Here is a 12,922-nt window from a genome sequence, read left to right on the forward strand (position 1 = left end):
TTTGCTTCCTTTCTTCTTCTCTCTTTCCTCTCCCCAGCCCCCCCTTTGTCTGTCTGTTTTGCATCTTCTCTCTTCAAAAGTTACGGTGCCCTGGTGTTTCCTCTCCATATCTCCACTGCCATCATTTTGATGACAACGAATATGTCAAGGGGGTGGGGTGAGGGGGTGCGTAGGATCTGGGCAAATGGTGAATCACAATGTCTCTTTCACTTTTTCATTCTTTTTTTTTAAACTTTTATTATTAGTTTTTATTACACAAGTAATACATATTCATTGTAGAAAAATTAGAAAACACAGAGAAGCAAAAAGAAAAAATAATCACCCATAATCCCACTACCCATAAATAACTACTATTAACATTTTAGTGTATGTCCTTCTAGCTTTCTTATGCATATATATACATACATAGAATATTTATATATATTTTTCTTTTTTACAAATATTCTGTCATACTATACATACTGTTTTATAACATGTTTTTCATTTAATATATATTGTGAACATTGTTATTTATTCCCTGAAAAAAATTATACATGTACTACATGCTCATTGTGGAAAAACCAGAAATTACAGATATGCAAAAAATATATATATATAATTGCTCCAAATCTCACCTCCCAGAGATAAATGCTGTTAACATTTTAGCAAATATCTTTTCAGACTCTTTAATGCGCACATATATATGTATATGTTAAATATGGGATGATACTGTAGATATTTTTCTGTAGCTTTTTTCATTTATCAATATAGTTCATTTCAATAAATATACATATGTTGCTTATTCTTAATTAGTGCACAGTATTACACTGAAAGGATATACCATATTTAACCAACCGTATACTGTGGGTTTATTTACATTTTTTCCTCATTCTTCCAAATAAGCATTCTTTCTTGCATATTTTTTTTGAATAACGAATGAATATATCTTAGCTCATTTTTCTCTGATCTTTTTGAGGAGAATTTCCCTACAGTGGAATTACTTGGTAGAGGTGAAAACTATATTGCCAAATTATTTTCCAGAAAGTGGAATCAATTTACCTACTTGTTGGCTCTGTAAGAGGATGTGCACTTCCAGACTTCCTTACTGTCCCTGGAAACATTCATTCTTTATACTCTTGCCTTTCTGATACATGGAAAAGAGTATATCATAATAATTTGCATTTTTGATTACTAGTATGTTCAAATATTTTCATATTATTAGTGCATTATTCTAATTTATGCTACATCACCAGTTTGTGTGCTTGGCTCAATTTTCTACTGGAAAGTTTGATTCTTTTTGAGTCATAAAATGTCATTTATTCATGCATTCATTATCCACTCATTTCATAAATATGTTTTCAGTATTTGCTTTCATGTTTAGCATTGTGCTGAGGATATAAGAATAAGCAAAATAGACCTGGTTGCTGCCATCTGGAACTTCCAGTTTAGTGGAGATAGACAATTCAACAAGCAATAATGAAAAAAATGTAATAAGGAAAGGGAAGGAATAAAATGGGAACACTTGGCTGGGGAAGGAGCTGTAGATCATGGAAACTTCCCAAAGGTAGTGGAATTTAAGCTCTTGATATATGTTATTAGACATCTGTACTCTTTGTTGCATATATTTAAAATTTGGCTTTCTCTTAATCTGGTTTGTTTGTTTGTTTTACTCTATAGGAGTTTTGTATTTTTAATTGGTCAGATCCACCCGTCTTTTCCTTTGGGGTTTCTTCCTTTGCTATCAGGCTTAGAAAGGCTTTCCCCACACACACACATTAAAATTACATATATATTCATCAATACTGCCAGTTTGTTTATGTGCTTTAATATTTAATTTAAATACTTCACTTAGAATTTATTTTGATGACAGTTATGAGGTATAGATCTAATATATCCCTCAACAGATGGCTAACCATTTATCCCAATATAACTGAATAATCCAACATTTTCTCACAGATTTGAAATGTCATCTTTTTAATGTTCTCAATTCTTCTATGTTCTTGGGTTTATTTCTGGACTTTATATTTAATATTAGTGGTTTATCCTGGACCATTTTTCATCCTTTCTATAGTAACCTGAAAGTTGAGCATTTTGCATTTGGTGATGTTCTAGAACACAAAGAAATGGTAGACATTGCTAAGGTATGTGTGTGGGTAGGTGGGAAGTTATTATAGATGGATATCTTTAATTCTTTCGATTTTGAGACTTCCAGAGTCTGAAATTCCACATGGGATCGTTGTTAATCTGGCCCATTTGTTGGCTGTCTAAAATCAGTTAGATGCTTTTATGCTCTGTATAATTTTAGCTTCCAGTAGATGGCAGTACTGCCAAACAGTAAGTATCCAAACTTGCAGGAGCACCGAGGAACAAAATGATCTGGCAGGATTTTAGAATTCCCCCAAGAGCTTTCACTAGAGGAGGCATCAGGGCTGTGCTACTTTTAAAGTCATCTTTGTACCCTTGAACAATGGCACAATCAGAACTGTGTGCTGAATCTCTTCCTAGACGTGTGCAAAACATTAGTGGATGGATTTTTTTTAAAGCGGCACCTTGGCCTTCTGGGCATTTCTTCATATACCTCATCCAAAAGTGCCTTTGGGCCCAGCCAATGACTGATTTAAAGCCTGGAAATGTGGTTTTAAACAATGTGATTGTGGCAGGATTCAGGTGATCTTTATTTTCTTTATACTTGGTGGTATTTTTCAGATTTTCCACAAAGAACATGTATTGTCTCTGTAATCTGAAAAAAAAAAAAAGACCAACACAGGATATGAAAAATATGGTGGTAAAATGGGTGGTTGTGTGCCAGAAAAAACTTTACATTCTTTTTTTGTTTCAAGAATATGCGTACATGCAACAAAATGAGTTCAATGGGCTCTCTTTATCCCTAGAGATCAGCTCAGTGTTATTGCTAATCTGAAAGAAAATTACCAGCAGGAAGCTGAGACAGTTATCTCATGGAACTACACCTGAGAAAGTCCTTTGGTAGGTGACAGGGGAGCAGGGTCAGCTCCTAACAAGATGCATTGGCATACCTAATGGGAGATGGTGAATTACCCATTGCAGCTCTGAGCCAGGGTAGGTTATTGGGACTTTGAGCGCTAAATTTAATTTTAGGACCTGCTATAGTGAAAGAAGATCTATAAATCTTGGAGTGTGTCCACGGGAACTACAAAATTGATCCAAGGCCGGGAAACAGGCACTATGAAGAAAAGATAAGGTGGCTGAATGTATTTACCTTAGATATGGAAAGCCTAGCTAGGGAATTAGACAAATCCCCATCTCCATGAATAGCTACTATAGCCCTCCCCAGACATGGAGGTGAGACCTGAATTTATTAACAGTCTTCAGTTTTACAAAGGACAATTGCACGGAAGGTGTTACTTTCACACTGAGGCTAAGGCAAGAGTGAGCACAAATTAACCAAGCAGAAGTGATTTGGGTCTGGCATTTAGAAGAAGGTGCTGAACACCAAGGCTGGGCTTATCTGTTAATAACTCTGCTTGTATTTTTTTTAGTAGGAACTAGATTGAAGCTAAGGGTTCAGTATAGTTGAAGGTGGGAGAGGGCAGAGATGGGAGCTGAGAGCGTGCCAGATTGGGCTCCTTCATACTTTCTAAAACAATGGACCTGAAGTGAATTAAACTTCAGGGGATAAAAATGAACTGCATTCAGGAAAGGATATTAAACTTGAATCAAACCAGATTTATGAAAATCAGGGTTTGAGGACCAGGTAAATTTGGGAGTGGTTACCTGCTTTGCCAAGGAGCAGTCACCCTAGGAGTTTTTAAATAGCACATTCCCACACTGTATTACAAGTATTTGATTTAGAAAATTGTGATTTTTCTCGTATAACTTTCCAGGATACGTCTTGATATGAAGCTATTCATACCTATAGCCATGCGTCAATTGCCAACTCACTGGAATACATCTCTGGACTCCAAGAATAAGGCCAAAAACCAGCTGGTGTGATCTAAATAGAGGTATGCATCGCCTTTTGAGATCCCTTCCAACTCTTTAATCCTTTCACTTTCAATCAAAAATCTAGAAGACAATTTCAAGGATAATTTCCACAACATCAGATATTAGGTTGAGCTATATGAAGCTGCCATTTTTTAGGTCAAAAACAGTCAAATATCAGCAGTTTCATATAATTCAACCTAATACGATAATTATTCCAGTAGTTTGTCTGTACCTCTCTTGCTCTTCACTAAAGCTAAAAGCTTGAGTATATTTACTTTTCAGGTCAAAATACTGGTGGACTTATAAACGCCTGTGCACATAAATACTGAGAAATTATAGGGTTGGGATTAAAGATGCATCTTGGATAAACCATGTATAGGTCATCCTTTTATTGTGCTGGACTCTGGTGCCTCTTGTCTGACTTTCGGAATTTCAGACTATGGAAAACAAGAAAAGCTGTCCAAAGGCTTGATCTTTCAACCCATGGGAAACTCTGTCTGGGAAACGGGCCAAAGGAAGAGCAAGGGAAAATATAACAAAATCTGTATCATGTTACGAGTTTAGTGGAGGAAGAGCACAGCAGAGCTGTGAGCAGAAAAACAAAGCGTGTGGCTTCCTCCTTTCTAAAATAGAGTATTGCTTAATGTGTCCTGCTTTTAAGATTCTAAGCATAAGACAAGACACCAAGTACACGTTGGAAAAGTCCTATCTGCATAGTCATCTAAAATGAGACAAACTTAGCTTAACTAAAAAGATTTTATTAACAATGTAAAATGTTAAGTATTTTTATGATCTGAGCTAATTCCAGCATGCCCTATAAGATTTAACACTATGCTGATGTGCAGACATCATGCTTCAGATTTCAATTAGAACAAAATATGATAATACTCAATTTTACATTTGAGGGTAATTGTATATGTCACTACACCATTTCCTAACTGGATTACTTCATTCTCCAAGAAGCTGAAAAAAACACCATTGGATCGAAAGGAAATTAGTTGCCCATATGCATTGTATGAAGTTATTAGGATTATTGTGTATTTACAAAATTTAAATACTTTTCATATATGTTCTTGTTGCATTATAAATTAAGATATTTTTACGTTGAAGCTCTTAGATTCTGACAGAATGGAAGACTAAACGTAAATGAGTGCAGAGAAAGCAATAGGTTGAGGTGGTATATGTTTGATTATAATATTATTCCTAATATTGGTTGGATTTTGAACAGTTTTGCAGTTTTAAATAGATTTCTATGTTTAAAGACTCTTGTATGTGATCATTTGTTAACATGACATCAGCAAGAGCTATAGATATACTATTATACATGAAATAATTTTTCTCTGTGTAATACTTAGAAAAACCTTTAAATAATTTAAAAATCATAATTCTTGCATCTGTCATGGTGTGGTTTGGAGCAGACATGCACAATGTCAGCTTTAAAAATCCTTTTAAAAACAGCCTGCTTTTTGAATCTTTTTTTTTTTTCTTGACAGCAGCTGCTTTCAAATGTAAAATCATTTCAAAGGGCAGTGGGAGGTGGATAAAAGTAATAAGGAAGCATAGAAAACATAGTCAAAAACCAATAACTGTGGTTCAGCTGTATGGAGGTCCTCGGGTTCAGTGATATTTTCAGGTCTTCCTAGTGGTGGTTTCCAGGAGGAATCACCTAGCTTGAGACGAGACAGCACAGCCCAAAGAACCTTCTCTTCCGTCTTCTAACCAGGGGGTAGGGAGTTAGATTTAGAAGGCTGCTGTCATCTGTGATGGGATAGAATGTACACATGAGTGAGGTACAGACAAAACAACTTGTTTTTTTATGAATTGGCCTTAAAAATCCACCATCCTTCGAATCCAACTTTCTCAGCCTCGGCACCATTGACATTTTGGACCAGATCATTCTTTATTGTTGGGGGCTGTCCTGAGCATTGTAGGATGTTTAGCAGCATCCCTGGCCTCTACTCACTAGATGCCAGTAGCACTCCCCTACCAGTTGTGACAACCGAAAATGTCCCCAGATATGGCCAAATGTTCCTGGGGTGGTGGTGAGGTTGAAGCAAAGAGCCCACAGTTGAGAACCACTGCTTAAAGTTAAATCTAAACTGCTTAGAGGCCGTTTTTCACTTGGGAGATGTATACTTCTTAGAAAAAGCCCATGCTTTGGAGTAAAGCTGGCTTCTTTCTTATACTTTACCACTTACTAGTCCTGTGACTTTGAAAGCGTCACTTAAGCTCGTTAGGCTTCATTTTCCCCATATGTAAAATAAGGCTCAGTAATACTTACCCTAGGTGAGAATTAAATGAAATAATCTATTAAAAACATTTAGCTTGGGTGGGGACATTGGTGCCTAGCATGGAGGAAACAGTAAATATAGCTATTATTAACTATTTCCCTTTACATAGGACCTTGTCTTACCTCCATTCACCTACTTTATGCCTCGGGAAGAAGCTTCAACTATTTCTTGTTGAGTATTTCCCTAGTACTTTCTTTCTTTCTTTTTTTTTTTTTTGCGGTACACGGGTCTCCCACTGTTGTGGCCTCTCCCATTGAGGAGCACAGGATCCAGACGCGCAGGCTCAGCGGCCATGGCTCATGGGCCCAGCCGTTCCACGGCATGTGGGATCTTCCCAGACCGGGGCACGAACCCGTGTCCCCTGCATCGACAGGCGGACTCTCAACCACTGCACCACCAGGGAAGCCCTCCCTAGCATTTTCTATAAATATCTGCGCACAAGGGCATTCAGAGAAGATTGTCAGCTGTTGAATTCACAAGTTGTGGTTTGAAAATTTTAATATGATGACAAGTAGAGAAAGAAATAAACCAGTAAACCAAATACAGTTTAATGAGCTGGGTTTTTGGGAAATAGTGCAGTTCAACAGAGAGTGTGGGTAGAAACAGCCTGTTGGAGCGGAACTGGCCAATGTGGGTTGCAGAGGCTGGAGAAGGACCACAGGGAAATAATCTGGAAATTGCTAGCTGGGGCAGCGCTAAGATATGGTCAGAATGGAACTAGGGGCAACAAAATGGCTGGTTGGCTGGCCACCCTTATATACCTAAGCTTTGCCGGAACTAGTTCCACTGCCCTCCCAGAGCAGAGCTAAAATGTTCCCTCCTTTCCCCATCCTAACGTTGAAGGTGCAGGACCTTGAAAAACAGCCCAGAATCAGGAGTTAGATGAAGTGATTGATATAGTGAAGAATTATGCCCCACTTCAATAAAACTGGCTTGTAGATGAGCGTTGTTTTTCTTGATTACTGAGAGCCTAGACGCTCAGGAAACTATCAGGAACAAATGAGTCCTGGCTTTCTGGTCCTCGTACATAAATTGTCATCCAAGTGCCCTGGCTTTCCCTCCCCATCCCCCAAGGCTCCCATGTGTCATATTTATTTGTAAATTAACATCACCCACCGAGTTGACAGTGTTCCTTGGAATGCTGCACTATGTTACACACGTAGATGAAACTAGAGTAGCAAGTCAGAGCCGGGGAAGAAAACAGGTGCCCCAGCTGGGCACATCAGATTAATCAAACACAGCCTCCTCCCCCAGGCTCCCCAGATTAAACTCCTCTCTTAATACTCACACTCTGCTAATGTGGAGAAAAACAGGACTCTGTCTTTTTCATAGTGAAAAATAATTCACTATAATCTGGATGTCAACATTTTGAGGCAAAAAAATAGGACATCTCTCTTTTACAGTTAAACTTGCCCCAAACAGTTAAGATGCTGAAAGCAATGTCAAATCCTATATATAAACCTGATTTCTCAGAAGAATCTCTGAGATGAATCATAATATATTTGGAGCAGATAGGAACGATAACCATACTCTCTCATCATTTTTAGGACTCTTAACTTCTTTAACCACCAAATGATCAGTGAACTTAACCTAATTGGATATGGCCAAGATACAGCAGACCCTGAAGGGTAAAGAATTTTATTTTTTGGTACCTCTTTGAATACTGACTACACTTCCCAAAACTCAAGTTCAACTGGAAGTTAATTAGTATCTATGAAGATACTAATAGCAAAGAAAAATCTTATTTCTACTTCTATGAGACTTGGAGATCTATTTCCTGAATTCCCATTTATTTCCTGAATTCCCTATATGCTTGCCTTTCTTCAGTCATTTAAGAGATTTGGGAGTGACCTCATTTGTATTTATATATTACACAATAAAATGCAATTCTGGTGTGTATCATTCCCACTACATGAGGAAATATCTACATATGTTGGTATGTTGTATTTACAAAGAAAGTGTGCATGTGTGTGCTGTGGTGGTATATTTGCTCCCATTCTCTCTTTTTTAGGTATTAAAAGCACACAGGTATTATGAGATTTGTATCAAGACTGACCCTTGTATCTATGCATTCATTACAGTGAATCAAGAAACCTTTGTGCTATTGAAATTCTCCTCATTCAGCCTTCTTTTCATATATACATATATATAACATTCACTTGTGAGTGCTATATACACACATGCACACACACATACATATATAGCATTCATAAGTGAATAGGAAGTGTTAGGATTGATGAGAAAGTGCTCAGACGTTAAGCAAAGGACAGACTGCCTATTAAGGATGACTGCTGGTTTGGGGCATCTTAGTTGAGCATTTGTGACACCTTTGCCTAGCCTGGAGCTTGTCTGATCATCACCTAGGGCTGAGGTGACACAAAAGCTCAAAAATTCTTGGCAGAAATTCAGAGCAGCTTTCTACACTCTAGGAAGCTGACATCTGCAGTAAATGCTGAAATTCACTGAGCAGTAAGTCTGCCTGGAATGGTTTGAAGTCAATTTAAAGCCAAGGAAAGATGTCTTCCCACATACTGAAATCCTGTCTCTGAAGTGAGGGGCTGTCAACAGAATGTGAGCAAAATGGGATGTTTCCCCACTCATTCTAAACTTTCTGTGCTAATCCATCTGAACTTGCTGGGAAATCTTTGCTTTTTATTGGAAATGATTGAGACTTTTATGGTATCTTTTCTCCAAAGTGTATACCCTCAGAGAACTGTAACTTAAGAGAATTTTAAATGTGAAAATAAAAAGTGAGAAAGAGAAGAGGAGGCAGGAAAGGATAGCAGAAAGTGAAAGAAAAGGAGAGTAGGGTATTCAGTCATCAGTAAATTCAAACCCCAGTCATTTAATGTTTAATTCTTGGATGTTTAATGTTTAATCCCTATTAAAGCCAGGGATGCTGGAGTCCCCCAAGGTACAGTAATACCATTTCTCTATTGTTCAAATTTCTTTTGCCAATAAAATATTTTTTACATAAATGATACATCAAGAAACAGAAGGACATGAAAATGAGAAGTTTTCAAATAATAAACTGAGTGTTTGAGTTTAAAGCTATGTTCTCTAAGTCAAGAGAAGTGCTTATAATGGAACTGCAGTTGCACATTTCTAATCTGTTATAAAAGGAGAACTTCAGCTAATCCCAAGGTTCCCAAACATAAGCTGCATCAGCTTCATCTGAGGGCTTATTAAAGCACAGATTGCTAACCCTACCTCCAGAGTTTCTGAATCAGTAGGTCTGGGGTGGGCCAGGCAATCTCCATTTCTTACAAGTTCCTGGACCTGCTGATACGGCTGGTCCTGAGACCACACTTTGAGAACCACTGAATTAATCAAAGCTCTACGAAGTGTAGGGCTCTATGTCGGGTGCTGGGGGTAATACAAGATGGGTCCTAAGAGAAAGGTGAAACTTGGCCTCAGGGATCTTTGTCTGAGTAACTAGGAGGCTTCATTAAAAATGCCATTACAGAGATACAAATACAATGCTTTGAGAATTCCCAGAGGGGGAAATTACTCCCATCTGTAAAGAAGACATTTGTGGAAAATTCCTGGGGGCTCCATGTTCATGCTGGGCTACAAGGTATGGGAAGAACTTGGACATTTGGTGAAGTAGGGGGGCAGGCATTCGGGATGGAGAAAACAGTGTCAAAGGAGGAGGTCAGGGCAGGTCAAAGACAGGGAGGTCAAAGGCAGCCTGAATTTGGGTCCAAGTAAATTGTCCAGTCTGGCTGGAATGAAAGGCATATGAAGCAGGGGACGGTCTAAAACAGAACTACTTAGAATTCCCTAAATAAGGCCATTCCTTCCCTTGCCTCCCTGTCCTTTCACACACCATCTCTTTTTTCAGAAAAGTCTTTTCTGACTGCTTCGTGCTTCTACCTTCCTTCATGCTTCCATACAATTGCTATAGCCCTTGGTACATTGTCTGCTTCCAACCCTGTTTAGCCACCATTCTATAAGCAACTCTTTATGAAAGACTTAATAAATTTACCCTGGCTGCCCAGGTCTTCAGCTCCCACTTACTCCTCAACCCTCCTTAATTAGGCTTCCGGGCCCCCAATTCCAAGTAAGCTACTTTGGCCAACCTCACCAGTGACTCCCTTGTTGCTAAATCCTATGGACACTTTCAGTTCTTATCTAGCTGAACTACCCCAAACTATTAGCCATTCCTTCCTTGCAGCTTTCTTATTATACCATGTTGAGTTTCTTCTCAGTTTTTGTAAACTGCTCTTCTTACATTTTGGTATTTCAGGGCTCTTCTCTATGTACTCTCCATGGGTGGTCTCAACCATTTTTAGGGCTTTGATTACCACTACACTGCTGACGTTTACATCTGTATTTCCTGTCCTTCTAGCTCGCATGTCTCACCTCAGCATAAGACATGTACATCCATCACAACCACTGAGCATCGCTCTTGGAGTCCCCCCACATCCAGAACTTCAACTGTCCTGTCCTCTACCTCTACTGGTACTGCTCTGTTCTAGTTTAGTGATTGACACCATCATTCACTCTGCTTTCCAAGTCTGAACCCAGGTTTCATCCTTGATTCTGCCTTGGCCTTATGTACATCGTCCAACTGGTCATATCCTCTTCTCCAAGCCCTGGTGTTTAGGTCAGATTGTAAGCATTTCTCACCTGTCTTATTGTACTTGCCTACTAACTGAATCCCTCCAGTGACCTCAGGATAAAGTCTAAACCTCTTAACATGAATTAGAGGGGCCTCCCCCAACCTCTCTAGTCTCTCTCTCTCTTTCTTTTAATATATACTGCAATTTTATTTCAATTGCTCAAACGAAGTTAGCATGTAGGAAATTTAAATGAACAGTATGGTAAAAATAGCAGAGAACCAAAAACTCTAATAAGGAAGTACACCTAAAGCATGAGAATTCAACATTCATTAGTGTTTCATCTTCAGTTTTGATTGACACTTGATGCTTGCAAAATTTTGAAACAAACTTTGAGATCTATTCTGAAGAGATTTCAGCACCGGCACTAAGATTTGTACATTCAGTTGGTTTGCAATTGACTTGTTAGCCATTTACATCGTGTATAGTACAGATTTGTCACAGGTCAGATCACAGTGTTGAAGGAAAGAAGTACCTGCCTGTAATTAGAAAGGATCCCCTAAACTGCGCTCAGCTTAAGACATCCAATGTACAACAGCATGAAAACCATCATAATATTGTGCCTCCAAGGAACATAGTTTTGATAAGGAAAATAACCTAAGCTTCTGTTTCCCATTTTAATTACTGAAATCTCTAACAAGGACAAAACTGTCACATAGGACAGTAAATGGATGCAATAATTCAATCAAACTTCTTGGAAAGAACACATTTAGCAATCTGGGACAATGCAGAATGACAGGAAATAAAATGTGATTCAACACTGGTTCTTTTTGTCATTTTACACAGACATCATGTTAATATTAGACCAAGGCATAAAACATTTAGTGCATAAACCAGTTTCTTTTTTAAGATCTAGCATTTTTACTGTAGTCTTTTATCTTACTTTGGACCACTTGTACCCAGTACTCTATCCTACTAGAGACTGCTTAACTTAATCAATAAAATCAAAAGCGATTTCTGAGCAGATTTATGGGGGACATAAACATTTGTATCATCAAAGTGTTTGCATAACCAAAAGTACAATAATGAAGATGAAAATGCCTCCTATTTCTTTTAGAAAGTAGTACTTCATAAGCTTGCTGCATCTTTAATGTCTTCACTATTGGATGACAATGAATAGTTGATAGAAAAAAAGAACTGTATATTTGAATTATGATAGCTCCTCCATCACAGATCTAAAACTGAAGTTTCTACAGAAATAGAACTATTTTAACAAGGGAAAAAAATTCCCTCATTCAAACCTCTTTGAAGTGGTAATGGCTGCAAACTTGCAGCACTTAGAAAGCTATGCTATCAACAGGTTCTGTTTTTAAGAATTTGGATTAAGAAATCTAGATAGCAGATGAAAGTGGATTATTTCTTCAAAATTTTAGTAAAACTACTGATAATCTAAAGTTTCAAAGCAAATATGGCACGTCAATATGGAGAGCCTGGAGAATTTTGATTTCCTAAAATTTCAAAAAATTATTTCATTGCAACATACAGGATTTCTTCCCTATTTTAATCTTAGAAGTTTCAAAGAAAAGGGAGTGGATAACATACACACACGTGAGTGCCCACACAAACACGCACGCACACATGCACACACGGTGGTAAGTAGAGTATCTAGTTCCTTCTTCCCACCACCTAAATCTCACTTTATTTATTAAAAGAAAATTATGCAGGACCCCCCCTCACTGTTTTCCCTTTATCGAATGATTTCTGTGACCTTAATTGCTGCCATCATTGTTACCTTTCTAGTATTTCAACATAAGATTCAAAAGCAGCTTTGTAGTCAGGAACGTGTACCTGAACACCTGTACAACTGCAGGGCATCAAGGTAATAACAACTGCCAATTTCAGGGATGGAACTTTTGAGTTCCACAGTAAGATGTAACTCATGTGAAGCTCAGAATCATGTTTCAGACCATTGAACTTACTCAAGTTAAAATACAAATAGCTGAAGACATGATGTAAAAGATTAAGTACTTGATGCTGTTAACATATTTACCAATTAAAGTCACAAAATATTCCTCATTATTATTCATGCAGATAACTGAGAACGAAGATAGTGCAGAAATTAACTTT

General features: G+C 37.9%; 1 protein-coding gene across 2 annotated transcripts in view; it reads right to left on the bottom strand.

Annotated features, from left to right (window-relative positions):
* Positions 1-314: 314 nt before the first annotated feature.
* Positions 315-12,922, bottom strand: part of RGS7BP (regulator of G protein signaling 7 binding protein) — a 122,924-nt gene continuing 110,316 nt past the window's right edge. The window contains exon 5 of one of the 2 annotated variants that reach the window (XM_032629177.1): positions 315-5,700. In XM_032629177.1, coding sequence (XP_032485068.1) covers positions 5,609-5,700 — 92 coding nt within the window. In that variant the 3' untranslated portion in view covers positions 315-5,608. The remainder of the gene's footprint in view (positions 5,701-12,922) is intronic. The other variant, XM_032629176.1, reaches the window with a different exon arrangement.

This window comes from Phocoena sinus, chromosome 3, assembly GCF_008692025.1.
Source record: "Phocoena sinus isolate mPhoSin1 chromosome 3, mPhoSin1.pri, whole genome shotgun sequence".
Lineage (NCBI taxonomy): Eukaryota > Metazoa > Chordata > Mammalia > Artiodactyla > Phocoenidae > Phocoena > Phocoena sinus.